The sequence below is a fragment of the Aquila chrysaetos genome, chromosome 10, assembly GCF_900496995.4.
Source record: "Aquila chrysaetos chrysaetos chromosome 10, bAquChr1.4, whole genome shotgun sequence".
Classification (NCBI taxonomy): Eukaryota; Metazoa; Chordata; class Aves; order Accipitriformes; family Accipitridae; genus Aquila; species Aquila chrysaetos.
Genome location: NC_044013.1, coordinates 34558218 through 34577610, shown reverse-complemented (window position 1 = coordinate 34577610; position 19393 = coordinate 34558218). Strand labels below are relative to the sequence as shown.

At 39.9% G+C, this 19393-nt stretch overlaps 1 protein-coding gene across 3 annotated transcripts in view; it reads left to right on the top strand.

Annotated features, from left to right (window-relative positions):
* SPNS3 (sphingolipid transporter 3 (putative)) overlaps positions 1 to 18766 on the top strand; it is a 30137-nt gene extending 11371 nt beyond the window's left edge. For all 3 annotated transcript variants that reach the window (XM_041126890.1, XM_041126889.1, XM_030029168.2), the window contains 5 exons: positions 1258 to 1447; positions 6855 to 6920; positions 15025 to 15123; positions 17896 to 18064; positions 18579 to 18766. In XM_041126890.1, the coding sequence (XP_040982824.1) occupies positions 1258 to 1447; positions 6855 to 6920; positions 15025 to 15123; positions 17896 to 18063 (523 nt within the window). In that variant the 3' untranslated portion in view covers position 18064; positions 18579 to 18766. The remainder of the gene's footprint in view (positions 1 to 1257; positions 1448 to 6854; positions 6921 to 15024; positions 15124 to 17895; positions 18065 to 18578) is intronic.
* The last annotated feature ends 627 nt before the right edge of the window (positions 18767 to 19393 follow it).

Here is a 19393-nt window from a genome sequence, read left to right as displayed (position 1 = left end):
TACAACACATTAATCTTCTAAACACAATTCCATGAATGTTTCAATGTCATCTAACTAATGTCACCTCGGAACTTGCCTCTCCCGGACAAATCTCTAAGATAGTTATTCTGCCTATTGACAATCTATATTGCCACTATCAAGCTGTAGTGAGTGATGGATCAGAATCCTGAAGAACTTACAGGGAGAGTACAAATATGCTTAAAGTTTATTATCTTATATAGCAATACTTCTTTTTTTTCTTATAGAATTATTGAGTTCTTCCTAATAAGCCAGAAAGAAATCTAAAAGCAGATGCACTGTAGTTTAAAGGAATAGATCATATCCTAGCTGGTTACTTTGCTTTGCAGTCAGAGGAAGCTTAGGAAAATGTGAAGAACTCACCATATAGCACTCTGAAATATTTAGAAGCACTTGTGCTCAGAACACAATGCTCCTGTCCCTGTTTGCCTCAGGAGAATTATGATGCATTAAACAATCAGTGGCACCACTCATCTTGTTGCAAGAGACTTGCTTTGTCATTAGGATCTCATTTGGGACAGAGAGAAAAGCATATATGGAAGTCTCTTTGGAAGCTGAATCTTCTAAGCTATTCAAACACATACTTTTAAAACATGAACTTGTCATTCCTGGAGAACACACTTGCATTTGCAGACACACAAAGCTGAGTGGCATTTGAAATTCTGCGTTCAGAAAATACTACATGGACCTCCCTGTAGTTAGCTATTCAGTATTCTTTGAACTCTTCTGGGAAGTGGTGCATGTTTCCCATAGTCAGAGAAGTGACTTATCTCAGCTGTGCTAACTAGAGGGTTATAGTTTAGATGTGTATTATTCCATGTGATAGGATCTCTTCCAAGACAGCAGATTGTGATGCAGAGTTATTCCATTCGTGTTTTAGGGATGACTGTGTAGATTGGTTCACAGGGTAACCTAGATGACTGTATCTCCTCTAAATCACTGGATGTCCAAGCCGGGTCATACTGAGAAGAATCATCCTTGAGCCTGGGTGCATAACATCTGCTCTTTAAATGAGAAAATACCTGCTCCACAGGATAGAGCCTCAGTTGCAGAAGCATAGCTTCAACTGAGGCTTGGGATTAAATCCATTTAGGAGGAGTGGGAGGGTTAGATCAAGTGGAATAAAATTCAGGTACCCTATTAAAAATTCCTCTGAAACTAAAGGTATAAGCTAACACCAATTTTTTTTCCACAGTATGGTCTTACTATGCTCAACTGAATCCTTTGCTTTGTCACCAGCCTAATATTTGGAGGCATCACCATTGGGACGGGAATCTTGGGTGTCATTACTGGGGCAGAAGCTGCAAGAAGATTAAGGAAGATAAACAATAAAGCTGATCCTCTGATCTGTGCCACAAGCATGTTTGTTTCTGCTCTGTGTCTCTACATAGCTCTGATGGTGGCCCAGACGAACATCCTTTCCACTTTTGTAAGTGCCAATTTGTCTATCATTAGAAAAATGTCTTCTGGGATCCTGGGGAGATAGGGAAGCGGGAGGAGGAGGACAGCGGTGGCTTTTGCAGAATTCTCTGCAATCTTCTGGACCCTTAAGAGGTTTCAGTGACTGGCGACAAGGTGGTCTGCCACCTAAGCACTGTGCATGTTGCTCTAACACTACCTGCAGCTGCGGTCTGTCCTGTGAGACCCGCATTGTGCATTACTTGGCCCGGTAAAAAGAGCAGTCAGTCAGAACATTATAAATTGGACCTCAGGAACTATAGAGTCCACCCACACTAAAGAAGAGAATAGTAAGCCTATGTAGCTAGCTGCATAAAGCTAGAGTGTCCCTCATCCAAAAATGTAGTTAAAGAAAGTCTGAATCTTATGTTAATTTTTAATGCTATGTGACTAATTTAGTATTCTTATTTATTTTTGCTCTCTGAATCTTTAAAGATGGGTGTGGTTGTGACTGTACAATATGCACAGTTCTTGCTAAGAATAATTTAGCCATCACCTTCAAAGCCCCAAATCACTAGCTGATCTTCAAAGTCAAGCTTCTGGCAATCCAAACTGAAGTATAAATCACTTAAATTCTGTTCTCAGTAAACGGAAAACCAGAAACTTACTAGGAATGATGAATAGTTCCAAAAACTCCCTGTGAGAGAGAACTGAATGTAAACCTTATTTTAACTATAATCTGCTAACAGCTAGGGAAAGACTTCAAGATTTTTCCTGTGTCTCTGTAGCCACAATTACCATGATTAACATAAATAAGAGGATCCAAGTAAAGTTAATTACAGTAATCAACAGTTCTCTGCAAAAGGGTACTTTTGCATGTTTTTTTTCTTCTAAGAATAACAGTTATTCAAAGAGGTTTTCCTTTTGACTCCTCAGGAATGTGTATTCCTGTGGAAAAATGCCTTTACACCAAGGGAAAAAACAAATGGATTTGCATGTCTGAGTGTGTGTACACAAAGCAAAATGGGAAATCGAAGATTATTTTTAGATTCAAGAATGGAGATCTGAGTGCCAAAAGAATTGGCCATTTTCTTTTTCTGCTTCTCAGGTTCCCACATAGTCCTGCTCTGAGTATGTTCTTCAGTTCTTTTTTTGTCATTAAAGGTGGAGAACAACACTTTCACTTGCCAGTCTGTGTTAGATGAATGAATCAATATATTGGTTATGAATTACCAAAATACAACTTTTATTACGACTGATAAAAAGAAATGTGTTTAAAATCTTTCTCTTCTTGCAAAGAGCATTCTGTTTTCTAGCAGTGTGTTATCTGGGAGGAAATTCTGAACTGGGGTAACTGTGTTCCTTAAGTTTCTTCCCATGGGCAGACCAGTTGGTCTTTTAACCAGAGACTTTGCCATTTTGTCTTTTGTTTGATGTGTTTGATTCAGGTGTTCCAACATGTAATGTCAACAATGTGCAGTGGTAATAAATTGTACGTAATCTAAGCACCTGATTCTTCTAGTACTTTCACCACTACAGCTGCTTAACTATTGCCGCCTTTGGCACCAGCCGTGCCTCTCCTTGCTTTCTAAACAAGATCTGACACTAGACATACTGGTATGAGAATTGGAGTGGCGTGCCAGCTGGTGCATCTAATTTGAAGGCCCCACTGAAACAAATCTTCCATTTGTGTAGGACACTAGCAGGAAACTGGCTTTCCAGTCACTGTCTACTCAGGCACACAGACGTTAGCAAACCTGTCTCTGTCACTTCACAGTGTGGAAGCTACTGAAGCAAAAAAGCATACATGCATCAATGTGCAATTACAGTAATTTCTGTATGGTGCTTTCCACTGTCTTGAGTGGATAATGAAAGGGAACAAGACAGGTTTAATCAGTTATGGCCAAAGCTGGAAGAAATGTTTCAAAGCACAAGAATTCTCAAGTTAACCTGGAAATATGGCTGGACTTCCAAGGTTTCTGTTGGGGAAGGTGAACTGAAATGTAATAAGACTTCTCTTTCTGGACATCCAGTTCTTGATTTCAAAGACTAACTTTAAAAAGACAGAGAAAAATGACCTGGCTTTGTTATCTTGGAGGAGGCTCTGTCTAAATCTGTTCCTGTCTCCAAAACAAGATGAAAGATGTGTGCTCTCTGCAGTGCAGCAGGGGCTTTGGAAAGTCATGACTGAACCCTGTGACTGGGAACATTGGACAATATTTGGTGTTGCGGTAACTTGGATTTAACCAGACTTATCTTTGATGATAATGCTGTATCAGGATGCAGTCTTGACCTGTAACTTGCCTTTGAAGGAGGCATTCTGCAGCTCTTGTCTCTGATACACCTGCCTGGTGTGGTTCTTTTCAAAAAGGCAGAAATCATTGATCACATATGGTCCAGCCATACTGATTCCCTATTTTGTTGTTGAGGCATGTGACTGTTTAAAAGCAGAATGTGTGTTTGGCACTGACACTGATTACAATCTAATTGTCTTCATATTAGCTTTAGGTATGAATGTAAAAAGTCATCTACAATGCAAAATCCCCTTAAAATTTGGGGTGTTATTCTGGTTTTATCCTTTGGAGACCAACTTTAAGTGTTGTCTGTTAAAAAAGCTGGGGATCCTGGAGAAGCAATAAAATACGACGTTTCACTCTTTTCTAGGTACACTTAGCAGATTAGAATGGGTATGCCACAAACATGTTTGCACAAATTTAATGGAAACCTTTTCTATATTAATTTAAAATAAGAACTTGAGACAGTGTGAGGAATATTGAGAGATGGTAGGAACAGAAGCATACACTTTAAATAGAGCATTGCTCTATTGTTTTCCTGCCATCCTCAGCCCTTCTCCCTAACCAAGTACAGTACTTCCAGGATGTCTCCACCTGTTTTGGGAAAAGAACATACAACTCTCTCCTCTTTATTGATTGCAGTTGTTCTGCAATTGGATGGCTTAGTATGCCAGCTATTCAACCATATTGCATTTATTCTGCATGAGAGAGTATAAAATTGATATTGGTTTTAGACAGAATACCTTGATAAAATCCATAGAATAGTTTATTACCTTGCAAAACTGTCTGGGTTAAATTTTTCTGGTGATCCTACAACTGCAATCCACACAAGACCTTAGGAAAGAAAAGAAAAGCTAACAAAGTTATGTCCCTAATGTTAACACAATTCTGTGTGAAATAATTACTCTATGGAATATGAGGCCTTCGCCACTGAATATGACATTTTCTTATCATGGATAATTTTTCATCAATTCCTATTCCTTCAAACTCTAGGTTGAGAGCATAACTTGTTTCCTAAAGATGAATTTTACTTTCTTTTCTTGCACTAGGCATGACATGCTCTTGTTCTTAGGGGCTTATAGAAACTAAATAACTTGGATAAAGCATGAAGAGAAAGAAAAACTGGAAACAACACTTTAAAAGTGCTAAACATTACAAGATTCCTATAAGGGAGATAGACCAATCTCTCATTTGATGTATAAAGGCAGGTAGTCATCTATTCCGTTGATGATATGTAGGAACAGTTTGGAAGTTCCTACTCCCAGAACACTCTGCTCTAACTGTTGTATTTGCATCTTGTTATATCTGAAGTATCAGCCAGGATTTAAATAAAACTCTTTGTTCTTTGTCTCCTTCCTGTTTCACTTTAATGTGCACTATCTCTTGCTAGCTATGGCACAACTGACAGAAGTTACAGAAGTTCATGCCATTATCGCTGTATAGCAGGATTCAACTGCACTTCTGCATTTGCCTGTAATTCCTCTGTGAGTACTGCTTTGACCACTTCACAGGCTGCAATTCTAAGTTAAGCAATAGCACATTTAAAGTTTATTTGTATGAAATCAGGGGAAAAAAGAAAGTCCTTGATGAATTTGGATCTTCCAAGAGATTTCAGAGTATTAGCTTGAAATAAGACAATGAAGGGCTAATATTTGCTGGTGGCTGCAAGTTTTGACATTGGTAGTCCTTATTGCCAGGTGGCCTGGCAAAAAGCTGAACTGTGTTATATTGCTACCCATGTTAATGTTTCATTTTGTGTTTGGCCCGAAGTTCTCTAATAAAAGGTGTGTCGCCTTCCACCTAAGAGTGGCATGTAGCATGGTTTCTGTAGTCTATAGGCTGTTATTGCAACAGTCGTGGAACTGAAGAAGAATGATTGCGTTTTGCCTCTTGCAAGGGCAAGGTCTGCCAAGGTTGTATCAGTGGAAAGACTTTGATAGTGGGATGCATAAATCCAAGAGCTAAGACATAGGCAAGGTGTAGGTGAAACAAGTGATATTTGTTATAAAACTTAAAGAAAAGCAATTATGTATGGAGGAATAGATTCAGCTGCAAATTAGAAAACCTATATAAAGCATTTTAAAGGAAAAGATGTCTGGGTAAAGGTCTATACTAAATAACTCTGTACTTCAAGGAACTTTTTCTCCAGACTGGTTTGAAGAAGAAAACACATGAACAGTATAGGCAAGAAACACAGAGGAGGTAGGGGTATCATAGGGGGATTTAAAGTAGGTTTGGTTCTTCTTAGGAGAATGTAAGCTACCCCTCTAAAAACATCTGATAGTTTGCCACTGTGCCTTTCTTAGGATTGTGTTTTCATCAACAAAATACAACATCTTGACCAAGACCTTACCGAACAAGATGCTGGCACCTGTTGTTATAATGGATTTTATTTCCTAGGTGCCATCTGACTTTGTGGCCTGTGTCACTAAATAGATTCTGCCTTCTAGAACTGCTCCAGCTTAATAACGTAGCTTTAATGTTTTCCTCAAGTGTCAATTAGTCTGTATAGCCTGCTCAAATCTATGTCAAGGGCTCGCTGAAAGGGTTAATCTTTTCTAAGACCACAGGTGTAAGAACTGTTGGGGGCCCTACCCCTTTTCCTGATGGCTGGGTCTCCATCTGTGCTGAATTAGGGAATTCCCACAGGGCACTAAGGCTTTGAGGCTGCCTGTCTCTTGGAGTCCGTTTCATTTTGGAAGTTATCTCTCTGAAGGAGCCTTTAAGAGTACTCGTACTGGCATAGAGATGTTCTATTGGTTTCACGTGGAAACCCGAGCAAAGGGAGATCTTTGAGCACTTTTTAAACCTATGCTGAATGTTTCTTTTCAGAGGCTCCTGCTTTCCTCTTCTTGGGTTCAGTAGTTCATTACAGTTTATTTGGGAGGGTGGTATATGTTTCCTCTTTTGGCTTTTCTGCTGAGGATTTGTGGCACAAAGCAACCCACATACCTTCTCTGGTTCCTTTCCCCCTTTTAAGACAAAGTTAGTGTTTGTAAGCATAGACAGAGATGTTTAATTTATAAGTAGATGGGTATGTACAACAACTCTTAAATAGATGAGCATAGTCAGTAAGCCTGCCTTCATCTTCACAAAAAAAGGTCAATGCAGTATGTATAATCACTGCTTTCTTCTTTTTTGCAGATTTTTATTGCATTTGGAGAACTGTTTTTATCTGTAAACTGGGCTGTTGTGACAGACATACTGTTGGTAAGTGCTTGTGAAACTATTTCCTTATTTTGAGTTTTTCAACTTTTCTCAACGTAATATTGTTCATAAGCCCGCATCTTGGTGGCCACAAGGACCTCCACCTTCTAGGAAGAGAAGAATGAACTCTTACGAAGAATACCCTTATTGGTACCCTGCTAACATTAGGGATGTAATCACATGTCACATGCTGTGCAAAGGTGCCAGTAACAACATAGATATGGTGGTGCAGTAGTTCAAGGTCATTGTAAGCCCAGAAAGGAGATGTACTGATTTGGATGAAACTCATGCAAGTGGAACTATCTAGTGCTTCTGGTACACACACTAGTTCGGATTTTCTGTACAGCTCTGTGTTGTTGGATGTCTGCCAGAAAATGGTCTGCACCAGAAAGAGGGTCACTTTCTGTCTATAATCAGAGATTTTTTGTGCTCCAGAGGTTTGAAAAGATGATCCAAATTAAGGGAAAGTCAATATTCTGTAAACTGAAGTTAGCTAATACGTTACAGTTCATCATTCTGTGAACTATTTATCTGTGAACTGTTCCTTTATTCCAGAATACAGTACAGATAAATTCCAGCACTTGCAAGTCAAATTCATAAGTGGTGCCACACTGCCGAAGTGTTAGGCATTATGAGACTCTTGGGGATTCCAGGACTGACACCACAAGCCCAAAGAATAGCAGTGCATTATTGCATTCGAATTCTGTTATCAGTAACTTTCTTTAGAAAGGAGTGATGTGAAAAGCACACATCTTGTGGCACAGTAAGTCTAGATATCAATGAGGAGCTAGTTCTTTTTATCACTGCAAAGGCTTTTAGGGTTAGTAATTTTTCAATGTACTTAAGTTTTTACTCAAAGGAAAAATTTGGTAACCTTTGGTTTATGCTGTAGCTCCACAGTCACTAATCAGTGTCTGTGTAAAACGTGGGAGAGATATTGTTGTTGTTACTATCACTGAACTATGCAGATCATCACAGTCTTATGAAGTAGTTTATATGACTTTTTTTTTTAAATTCCATAGTATGAACAAGCTGAATGTAGTTTATCAGTCAAATAAGCAAGGAAATGGTCTGCCTTGTTCATATCTAGTAATCAGACTGCAGAAAGCTGATTTAAGTACCAAAGCCAGAGCTATTAAAATGATTGACAGTCCTTTTGTTGCTACCATGGGCATAAAACAAAGCATTTGAATTGGCACTATCCTTTTCTACAAAGAGTAGAGTGCTGTATCACAAATGAGGCACAGACTCTCTACTTTGGAGAATAGGCTTCTGTGGGATCCCTGTGTTGCAGAACAGTGGGTGTGACTGGAACCCAAGCATTTCAAGTGGGATGCTACCTGAGAGACAGAGATTGTTGAGACAAGTGTGGCACAGGCAAAATGCTGATGCAGCTCGTATTGACAGAAAGCAAAGTAGGGAAATTGTGTAAAGACATCAGAACAAATGAGAGAAGACACAAAGGTAAGGGCAAAGCAGAACAGAAATCTCTGTTTCCCACCCTCTGGCTAATGATGGAAAACCAGTAGCTGAAGAGATCCTAAGCAAGAGTCACATGAGCATTTTCCATTTTATGTAATAGTTTTTCACTCTAAGGGAGCTCAAATCTATTTGCAGATTGCTACTGTAAACTCCACTGCCATAATAAATCTTTCATAGAAGAACCACAGTGAATTCATTAATATGTAGCACAACATGCAGTGATGCACAATAACATGTCACGAGTTTAGGACAGTAAAGAGAACTTGCAGCCTGTGGCTCATGTGAAACACAGTTGCCTACAAGGCTGTCATTGCTTGCTCCCACAGGAACTGAAAATTTACAACTGAGGTTGCTGTCAGTATGGTCTTAGTTGCTCAGATATACAACTTGCTTGGTAGTCCTAACAGCTAACTAAAAACAACTGGTAGAAAAGCTGAGCAGAGATAAAAGTATCTCTATTACATTCTTCCATGTAAAAGGATGTGAAAGTATATAGCCAAATGCTGAGCAACGTCTAGTGACAAAAGGGACTAGCTGTGAAGCACTACAGAATTCTGCTTCCACTGACTTGACCTTGCCTTGTTGACATGAGCCTGTTTATCCTCACACTTCATAGCTTGAAGAATCTTTCTTTACATTCTGATTGAGATGAAGGAATGAAACAACTTGTATTTCATGGTTCTTCAACAAAGCACTGCTGATATTGACTATTGCATTATGTTCTCAAGTTACTGTTTCATGGTATTGCTCTCTACATGACAGTTTTCTGCACTCTGGAATTTTAATAAAAAAAAAAAAATAAAATTGCAGTCAGCATTAGTGAATTGGTTGCCTGCTTGAAACCTCAGCCAGCAGCAAGAGGGTTTTGTTTCTTCTTTGACTCTCAAAGAATGGTCAGAAACAATTACCCTATGAGACAAGAGCTGTAGCCTTGAAGCAGTGAATAGGTGCAGAAAAACGATCACTGGTGCAAAATGAAATTTTTTATTAGCTTCTATTTCAGTTTATTTTGAAATCGCTGGGTTTTTGCAACATTCTTTTTACATCAGTTGAGGTACCATTGAAGGATTTTTAATGTTTCTCAATTTACTTTTCTTTGAACTCCTACCTCTGCATTTCAATTCTCTCCTCTGTCATTGTTAAAAAGGAAGGTGACATGGCTGAGTTAGATACTGTTGATATATGATGGGGAAAGTAAGACAGGTGATTACTGTCAGCTCTTTCCTTCAGTTCCTTTCTGAACCCAAACTGCAAAGTTTGCAAGGAGCTGTGCTTTCATTCAGTTCAATCACTCAGGTCTCAGCTTGCTTAGGGAATGCTGCATCATATTGCAGCCTGTAGGAAGTCTATCGGGAGCATCATTGCCGTATCCTGGATACATGTAAATCCAGAAGAGGAGGAAGTTCTTGTCTCCCGAGTGACTGACACCCCTCATTTGTATTTATTTTAGAATCTTTTGGGTTTAGGTACAAGCAATATTGCATCAACTGGCGACAAGTGGGAGGGTGAAAAGTTTGGTGGAGCAGAGCTCTGGAGTGGTGTGTTCCCCCTGAGAGCAGACATTCAGTGTATTACCATGAATGTGCTTTGGGTTGGATCTGTTGAATTCTAAATGTTACTAATTGTTTTATCAGAAAAATGATGGAATTCAGCTGAATTTATGGATGTCTGCTTGTTCAGTGGCAATCTCAGCTGGGAGTTGTGTTTCATCCTGCTGAAAACCCATGGGTTCAGTGTATTACTTTGCCTGAACGGTGCCATAGATAACGACAGTAATTTCTCCTTTTGCATTGTTTCCCATGTGAACTGGTAGGATATCTGATAATGTGGCTGGATTTGCTAATGCATGTCCTTATTTTGCCATGAAAATGACTTTTCTTTCTTCCCACATGGCACTACTAGCCACACAATGTAGCTAGGAATTCATTTATCCTGCGACCTGTGGAGCTGAAGACAAAGGAAGATGCTGACTGAATGATAAGGACTTTCTTTCTTTGTGGCTAATACATCAAGATGCATTGCATGTAGCAACCTTTGTGCCTCTTATTCAGCTGTAAACATGAAGGTATCATCTACTGTACAACTACAGTCATAATGTGCAAGTGGAGAAGTGCTGTAGCTGCCTTGCTTACAATATGCTGGCATACTGGGAGGCTGTACATGGAGTGTACCTTATGAATTATGTTTGCCATCTGTGAGGTAATGGGACTCTGTCTTTTAGGTTTTTGGCGTCTAATAGCATAGGAGATGCTGGAACTAGAAGCTAATATGGGTTTGGGAAGGCTACCAACATGTCCCCATCTTTGTTTGGAAGTCCCCTGGGAGGTATAGGAGCATTTACCAGCCTGTCTGTTCCATCTGCTTTTTTAGCTGACAGCTCTGTCATAATCTGCAGGAGGATCTCTAAAACCTCCAAGAGACAGCACGACAGAGTTAGCAAACTATATCTGTTTGGGGCACCCTGGTTATCTGTCAAGGCATCTGGACTGGGATCTCCTAGGAGTTGACAGTGTGTAGGATGTCATCTGCATCGCTGACACTGCGTGGGTAACTGGGCAGTCACTGTGGACAGGCAGGATGCTATGGCTATTTCAAAGTCCCTGTATGTGGGAGTGTTTGGTTTCTTCTTTTCCTAGTGAATCCTACAGTGCCTTGAGCTTTTGCATATGGTTTCCATTGCGCAGAGGAACCTGAGTAATAGCACAGGCAGAGTTTGTATGAGCCTCGTAATATAGGAAATCTCATATCCTTCTCTTCCATTTTTCTTGTTACAGCTTGTCATGTGTCTCTTGTAGTTACAGATATGACATATTAAATAAATGTGGTAAGGAAGTGGTGCAGGGCACCGAGAAAGCAGAATTGCATTTATCTTTTCTCATGCCTGCAATGCCCACAATGTATTAAGTGCATAACAATATTTGATTTGTATTTCTCAAACACAGCCTGTCATTATCAATAAAAGTGAGGAAATCTGAGTCTAGGACAGATGACATGATATCCTTGGAGAGCCAAGAACAGACAGTCTCCAGTCTCATACAGTCTGTCATAGCAAGGTCTACTTCCCAAGCTCAGAATTTTCTACTGTAGTTTATCTCTCTTTCTGTACAAGAGCCTGTTCCCAAAGTGCAGATGCTCAACTGGTACTCCAGGCAGGTTCTGAGAGAAAACAAAACTTGGGTAGACTGCATGCCCTTAGTCTAGGCCAAAGTGTGCCATGACCACAGTGAGGAGGAGCTGTTGGACTGCTCCTTCATCCCATGGATGACAAGGATTTCAGCTTCCAGATCAGCCAGTCTGACATGACTCTGTTCTTACACTGGCAGGGGACTGGATGCAGTGTGATGGCAACATGACATTAAAGTGGTTTTCTGTAACTCTGAAGAGATCTCCAAGACATCCCTGTTTTAATATTTATTATTCTTGAAGAACTCTATCTAAATATTCCTAATGAAAAATAGATGTTCCATCCACGGTTAGAAATACCTACTTTGGAGAGACTAGGAATGGAAAGGGATACCAGCTAGCTGTATGTGTACAAAAAGTAAGGAAGGAGGTTGTGACTTTCAGTAAAACTGCATTGTATAGAGTACTCTTACTGGGTGCAAAGATGCTGTTTTAAGATGTTGAGTGATTTGTGTATCCAAGTTTGTGGCCATTTCTGGCTGAGAGGGGCACTGCCAATGTGGTCTGATTCTTTACTGAAACTGGTTGCGATATAGGGTAAGCAGCACCAAAAGGCTCCTGCTGAATGGAATAAGTTATATGAGCTCTTGAGAAACTCCCTCTCTGAACAGAGGAAATTTGGCTGTAGAAAAAAGGATGTCACTGCTCATTGCTGTGTTTCTGGCATTCCAGCAGGGTGTAAGGCATGTTACTGCTTAGAAAACCCTGCCTACAAGAGGGTTTACTAGGCAGAGATAAGAGGACAGATAACCAAGTTGGCTATAATTTTGGTAATTGTGTTAGGGTAAATCTATTTTCTTTCTCATTTTAGATCAAATGCTCTGTTAAATCTAAATGGAATTCATAGCCTCACTTCCTAAGGAAACAAGACTTACTACAGTCTGTGACTGCTTTGTCTTTAAGTTTTGAAACCATGGATTTCAACCAAGTTTAATAAAGAGTTAGACACCTCAGGAAGACCCAAGTTCCTACAAGCCTTGTGAAAATAGGTGACCTGGCTGAGAAAAATTATCCACATTGGCATCCCCCAGAAGAGCTGCGGTTTAGGGAAAGCCTCTGCAGCACATACATCTTGTCAAACATGACAGAAAATGGTAGAAATAGGTTTGTGAGAGAGAGATGTAAAGCATGAAAACCATGGCAATGGGAAAAGCTTGGCATGATACTTAAACCACAAGATGTAAATCATGCATTATTCTGTGAATGGGTTTTTATCAAAATAATGGTTTTTAGGTGTTTTGATTCTGTATGTGCTCCAATCTTCATACCAAGAATGTACGTCGTGCTAGCTCTGGCAGATGGGGGCCTGCAAGAGGGAAAGGAATGCAGTGCTATGGAATTCTCTGTCAATCCACCCCTGAATGCAAGCCATTACGCTAATACAGCTTATTGTCCTTCCTGTTTCTGCATCTGTGCTATGGATCTGTAGTTTCAGTACAGTTTAAATGCTGTAACTTACTGGTAAGTACAGGTCCTGACTGCATGTGCTACTGAAGTATTTTTTGCTCTCGTTCTCACAAGAGTAATTAACCTTGGTGTCTTGGACAATGTTGCTTCCTTACCCACCTGCTTTAGTGTGGCATTAATGTTGCTATTGTGATACAGCTACATAGAATCATAGAATCATTTAGGTTGGAAAAGACCTTTAAGGTCATCAAGTCCATCCATCAATCCAACACCACCATGCCCACAAAACCATGTCCTGAAGTGCCACGTCTACATATTTTTAGAACACCTCCAGGGTTGGTGACTCCACCACTTCCCTGGGGAGCCTGTTCCAATGCCTGACAACCCTCTCAGTAAAGAATTTTTTTCTAATATCCAGTCTAAACCTCCCCTGGCACAACTGGAGGCCATTTCCTCTCATCCTATCACTAGTTACTTGATAGAAGAGACCAGTACCCACCTCGCTACATCCCCCCTTCAGGCAGTTATAGAGAGCAATAAGGTCTCCCCTCAGCCTCCTTTTCTCTAGACTAAACAGCCCCAGTTCCCTCAGCCGCTCCTCATAAGACTTGTGCTCCAGGTCCCTCACCAACTTGGTTGCCCTTCTCTGGACACGCTCCAGCAACTCAATGTCTTTCCTGTAGTGAGGGGCCCAAAACTGAACACCGAACTCAAGGTGTGGCCTCACCAGTGCCAAGTACAGGGGAAGTACATCTTAGTGCTGGGTAAATATTTTTAATCTAATATTCTGAGGCCTCTTTAAACACAAAGAATGATAATAAAACTATAAGTTAAATGTGAGAGTGGATCTTTTTTTTCTTCTAAACCCAACTTGCCATGCATGTTAGTGTTTCCTTAAAGGTGTCTATAGAGCCACAATATAGGTTATATACCTTGAGTTTGTCTCTTGGTAAAACACCAGTCACCCTATTAATTAGTGTTTGAGACACCCTAAGTGATGTTCAGATCAGTTTCCAAAAAAATCAAGTTGGGGAGCAGAAGACTGGGAGAATATTAAGCATTTTGTCTCTGATATGAGCAAGTGGTTGGAAAACAATGTATGAAGGTTTAAAATTGCTTCTGTCTCATTCTGACTGTGAATGCTTTTTGCGTAAATGTATTATTGAAAGAGAGAGACACAAATTATATAGAATCATACTTTACTTCTTCAGGCACAGTTGATCTTCAGAAGCACAGACATAAAGCCCTTATTACCCCCAAATGACTATATTTCATTTTAAATAATAGTTCTAATCTATGTGATGCTTTGCTGTGTTCTGGATGTGCACCACATCTTCAACTTGTTATTTAAACTGTGTGCACTCAAAAGCATAATCATTTTGAGGTATTGTTACTAGACTAGCTATATCTCAGGTGCTATCCAGTTACAAGCAGCAAACTTCTGCCATCAGAGCTATCATCAAAGCACCATCAGCCACCTTCTGGTCTCCCAGGTTGAGTCCCCTCCCTCTGTCTTCACACGGTCTGCCAGGTCTCAGCTGACATCCTTTATAGCCATGGCAGCTACTTCAGGTTCCAGGTACCCCAGTTTCCCCCGAGCAGTCTAGACCATGCCTGCTGCCACAGTGTCATAAGAGATTTTTCTCAGAGGCTGTCAGTGCTGAATCTCCTTATTAGTAAATCAGTATGACTGCAAGGGTTACTGGCTGGAGGTTTCTGTTAATTGCGTGGCCAAGTGAATCTGTGCAAGCTGCTGTGAGTCTACGAATGGAGGCAGGGGAGTCATGTTTTTCCTACTTTATAGGGATTCCCCCTTGTGTGTTGCTTTCTTGAATTGTTTTATCCTCAGCAAAACATCCAGTGTACTCTTTTGCTCAGAATAAGTTCTCTGTCTCCAAACTTGTAAACAATGTTTGATTATTAAATATATAAAAATGAATATATTCATCTTTCTAGAATGTTATATAAGTAGCTGGCCATTCATGATAATCACTCTATTAATATTCATTTTCTTGTGGGTTGTGTTTTGTTTCAGTATGTGGTGACACCAAGACGGCAGTCTACAGCTATTGCCCTGCAGATTTTGGTGAGCCATTTGCTGGGAGATGCAGGTAGCCCATATCTCATTGGGATTGTAAGTGAATTTTCTGCTTATCGAGTTTCCTTAGGGTAAAACTTTTAGAATCTGACAGACAGACTCTCACAGATTGTAGATGCTTCCTGGTCCAAAATTAGGAGTTACTCAAATTGGTGGCCTTGGTACTAGAATACAGAAAGACATGTTTCTGAACATTTTTACGTGCATGCAACTTCTGGTCCTGTGACACTGCAGGTGTGTAGAATATAATACTATACCTGTAGGTGTGAGTAGTTCCATGCAGTGTGTAAAAATTTATTTTTATTTTAAATTTGCAAACTCATACATTTTTGAAGGGATACATTTTTGTACTTGGATTTAAGCACTTTCTGCTAAGTTTGTGAGGAGTTTCATGGAAATTAATCAAATACCATTTTATATCTTGAAACCTAAAATTCTTAGTTCAAATCTTAAGGTTTGAAATCTTGCTATTAGTCAATACTCTCTTGAAAATCAGAACAAGAGTGACTGCAATGGTTGCCTTTTGATACTATTTGGCATTCAAAGCTCTGGCCTCGAAGTACCTTAACCTTGGATTCCCATATTGCTTGAGAACTTATTTCTCTGCCCTTCCTACATTTACTTGATCTTAGGTGCTTCTGGACAAAGCAGCCTAGTACTGTTTTCTCCTTGCAGTTCAACTAGTTTAGTTCCAGTGGATGATATCTGTCAGTGTTGTTTCCCTCCTTCATTATTTTTGATTTAACACACAGTAATTCTGCACACAGTAGCTAACTGATCACCCACTTTGATCTTTCTGCTTTACTGGACATGGGAGACAGAGTGAATTGTTGTTGTTTTAAAGTTTTGTTTATACGGAAGTTTATTTTCAGAAGTTCACCTCAGGTATATCTGTTCTTTCTCTGTCACATGTTAACAGTGTTAGGGTTAGACAGGGCCAGACAGAAATGTCTGTGTGTGCTCGCAGCTGCTGCTAGTCCAGTCAGACAGGAGATTCCCCTTGTTCTCAACTGGGTGAAAACTGGAGTCTCAACCGTGCAATCTGTCTGGCAGAGAAGGCAGCCCTCTCTCACCGAGAGGTTCTTCCTGCTGGCTCTCTTTTTTTGGCAAATGAAGAGACCACTTTGCTCATTGGTGTGTATTAGGAAACTACTGCCCTCGCACCGATTTGGCTGCATGCATGGGGGAACATAATAACCGACATCCCTGCATCATGAAAAATGGCTGATATGATATGCAAAAATGGGAGGTATCTTAAAAGCTGAAATATGTCTTGTGCATTCTCCCTTTGACTCTTCTATTGATTTATGCTTCCTGCCTGAAAGATGAAAATGTTTGTATCTCTTACCCACTGTTCTTTGCCATCTTTGAGGCACAGACAGAATTGAGGCTTCCTGCTGGATGTGCTGCTGTATCCTGCTAGTAACTGTGTGCAGAATACTTCTTATGCAGTACCTTGCATGCAGTTGCCTTAAATAGCAGCTAATCGAAAAGTGTGAAGACAAAAAAAGCTTATCCAGATGAGATTAACCTCAGGTAACCTTGCAACTTTGCAAAGAACAGAGACAATAAATCCAGGAATAAAACTGCTATATGTCCAAGTGGGGTCCTATGCAATGAGCACAACATTGTCTTCTGGAATGCTTCTTTGAACCAATATACCAATGCTGCCCTTGTCCGCTGTTGATTAAATACCGAATCTTCTGCATTCATGTCTTGCTATTGTTTGCTAACCTGCTTCAGCTAGCCCTTTAGCTTAAAAACTGTCTGGAGAGTCAGGGAATAGTCTTTTTCAGAGTCTGTTTTTCTTCCCTCTGCACTCCAGGGATTTTCTTATTAAGCATTTTAAAAATAAATGCATTAGGTTTCTATTTTGGCCATTATGCTTACTGTGGTCCCTAAGTGCCCATTGAGAGTTGATCATGCTCTTATCTGCCTAAACTGTCATAAAAAATCATACTAAACCAGTGAAGGTTGAAGAGTCTCCTATTTGTGTATTTCAAGTCACAAAGCATATTCTAACCATCAAGAACAAATGTGGGAATAAAAATGACTGTATTCAACATTCATCTTTTTGTTTATGCTAAGAAGAGATTTTAAGTTCCTGGGTTAAGTGTTGTATCTTATTGAGTTTCTTGAAATCAGCTTTTCTTTCTGTCTACAAAAATAAAATCCACGTGTATAATTTATAGCTTTTACAACCTCAGCCTCCAGTCAGTGCAAAAAGCAGCTGCTTGGTATCTTCTTCCCAGTTCCCCATAATGTCACTCCATGACTCCTCAAATGCCTTTTGGCTCAAAAGTAGACTCCACTCTTGTCTCAAATGAATTTCCACCTCTTCCCTTTTTAATGAGTGTTGCTGCTTGTGCCTGTATTGATGCTAACCCCCTGTTTCTGTCCATTTGATGCTGATTAGGAAGGTATAAAGTTATCGAATAACATCAAGAAATGATAAAGGTCATTGCCAAATGTCTGTTCTGTGCTAGCTATCTGGAGATGGGCTAGAAAATGGTAAAATGAGTTAATGTTTGCCAAACATTACAAATATTGGTTGCAGTATTTCCTACTCTTGTGACCGGAGGCACTGAAGGTATAAAAGAACATAAGCTTCCTTGACCAAATGGAAGCTGGACAGCAGTGAAGTACAGCTGTATTGGGTACTGGGTTTGACAAACTCTGGTAGCAGACTTTTCGACCCTATCTGCCTAATTTTATTCTTTTCAAGGACCACACCGTAAACAATCTGTTTAAACCAAGAGAGGAGAATGATGTTATCCCAGATTAATGACAGCCTTGTTCACTCCCTAGATCTCCAATGCTATCCAGGCCAAGAATGCTTACTCATTCCAGTGGAGTTTCTGGAGCATGCAGTACAGCTTTATCGTGTGTACTTTTGTTGGTGTCTTTGGAGGAGGTTTTTTCCTCCTGACTTCTTTCTACATTGAGGAAGATCGTAAAGAAGCGGAGAGGCTTTGAGGTTTATATATATCTTTATAACTTTTAAACCTGTATCTGATTGCTTTCCTGTTAGTACACTAGCCATGATATCGGCTCTGTAAAGTTAAAACACAAATGTCTGCATTATGTTAGTACCACATTAGTTTCTATACAAAAAATAAAGGCAAAATCCCAGCAAAGTCTCAGATGAAACAAACCTCCCATATTGAGCAAAACAGACTGCAGAACACACAAGGATCAGGGAAGTGCTATTAGTGACACCTTCAAAATGCTGCAGTATATGGAGGTAATAAAAATAGCTTTACTGTAATGCACCACTACAGATTTCATGGAAGGTACAGTTCTTTTTCTACTCTGGTCTTTCTGAGCTGAGTAGAACCAATCCTAGCTCTCTGTAATACTGCTCCCTCTTCCCTGAAAGAAGTCATATGCAAAGCGTAAAAGACTTAAAGAAAACTTGTTGAATTGGACAGAACACTGTCCTCAATCACCTAGATTCTTACAACTTCCTTTGCTCTGACTTGGTTTTCTAGGTACCAGAAATGAATGCTGTCTTTCAAATGAAGATGAACTCGGGGGCAAGATTTGCAAAGAAGAAAAGAATGTCCTCCCCTTTTTCTTTCCTTTTTGTTTAATGAGATACAGCTAGAGAAAAGGCCAAATAACAATTCCTCCATATGGCAGAAAATCTTGCATACTGACTTTTTTGGATGCTTTCGACTGTGAGTCAAGAATTGCTACTGCATTGGCATATGGCAACCCTCCCCCATCTGCAAAACACACACAAGTATTCTGTGGAGCTGGGGAGCTCCAGAAGGTAGTGTATAGAGCTGTCACAGGCACGACTGCTAACCTAAACAAGACAGTAGCATTTAAGACAGAATGCCTCATGGAGATTAGGAAGGGAGGCCTATGAATTCTCAGCAGGATAATATTTGCCTGTAGAATTTGGAAAACGTAGATAGTACAAAAAGTGTTTTCAGTTGTCTGAAATGACCAAAAGCAGAAACTATCAAAGTCAGTGTCAGATTCAAGAGTGGAGGGTTGTGATCATTTTATATGTAATATGTTAACGGCCTCTTTCTAATCCTTTGAGGCTCTTCAGCATACCCTCAGGCCTTGGGTAAGTATCTCCTCTCATGAGTGAGCAGTAGTAGCTGTAGAACCACTTAAATATAACTATCCATTTGAGCTCTTATCTCTGAAGTGCATAAGACTTTGGATGTGGTATCTGTTGTCATAATATCATGCCAGGTGCCAAACAGGACATGATTAGTGTAGCCAGCTTTCATTGTTTGATGTGGTGTAGTTCCCAGCAGCACTTTAAAGTCAAAGCCTGAGGAAGATA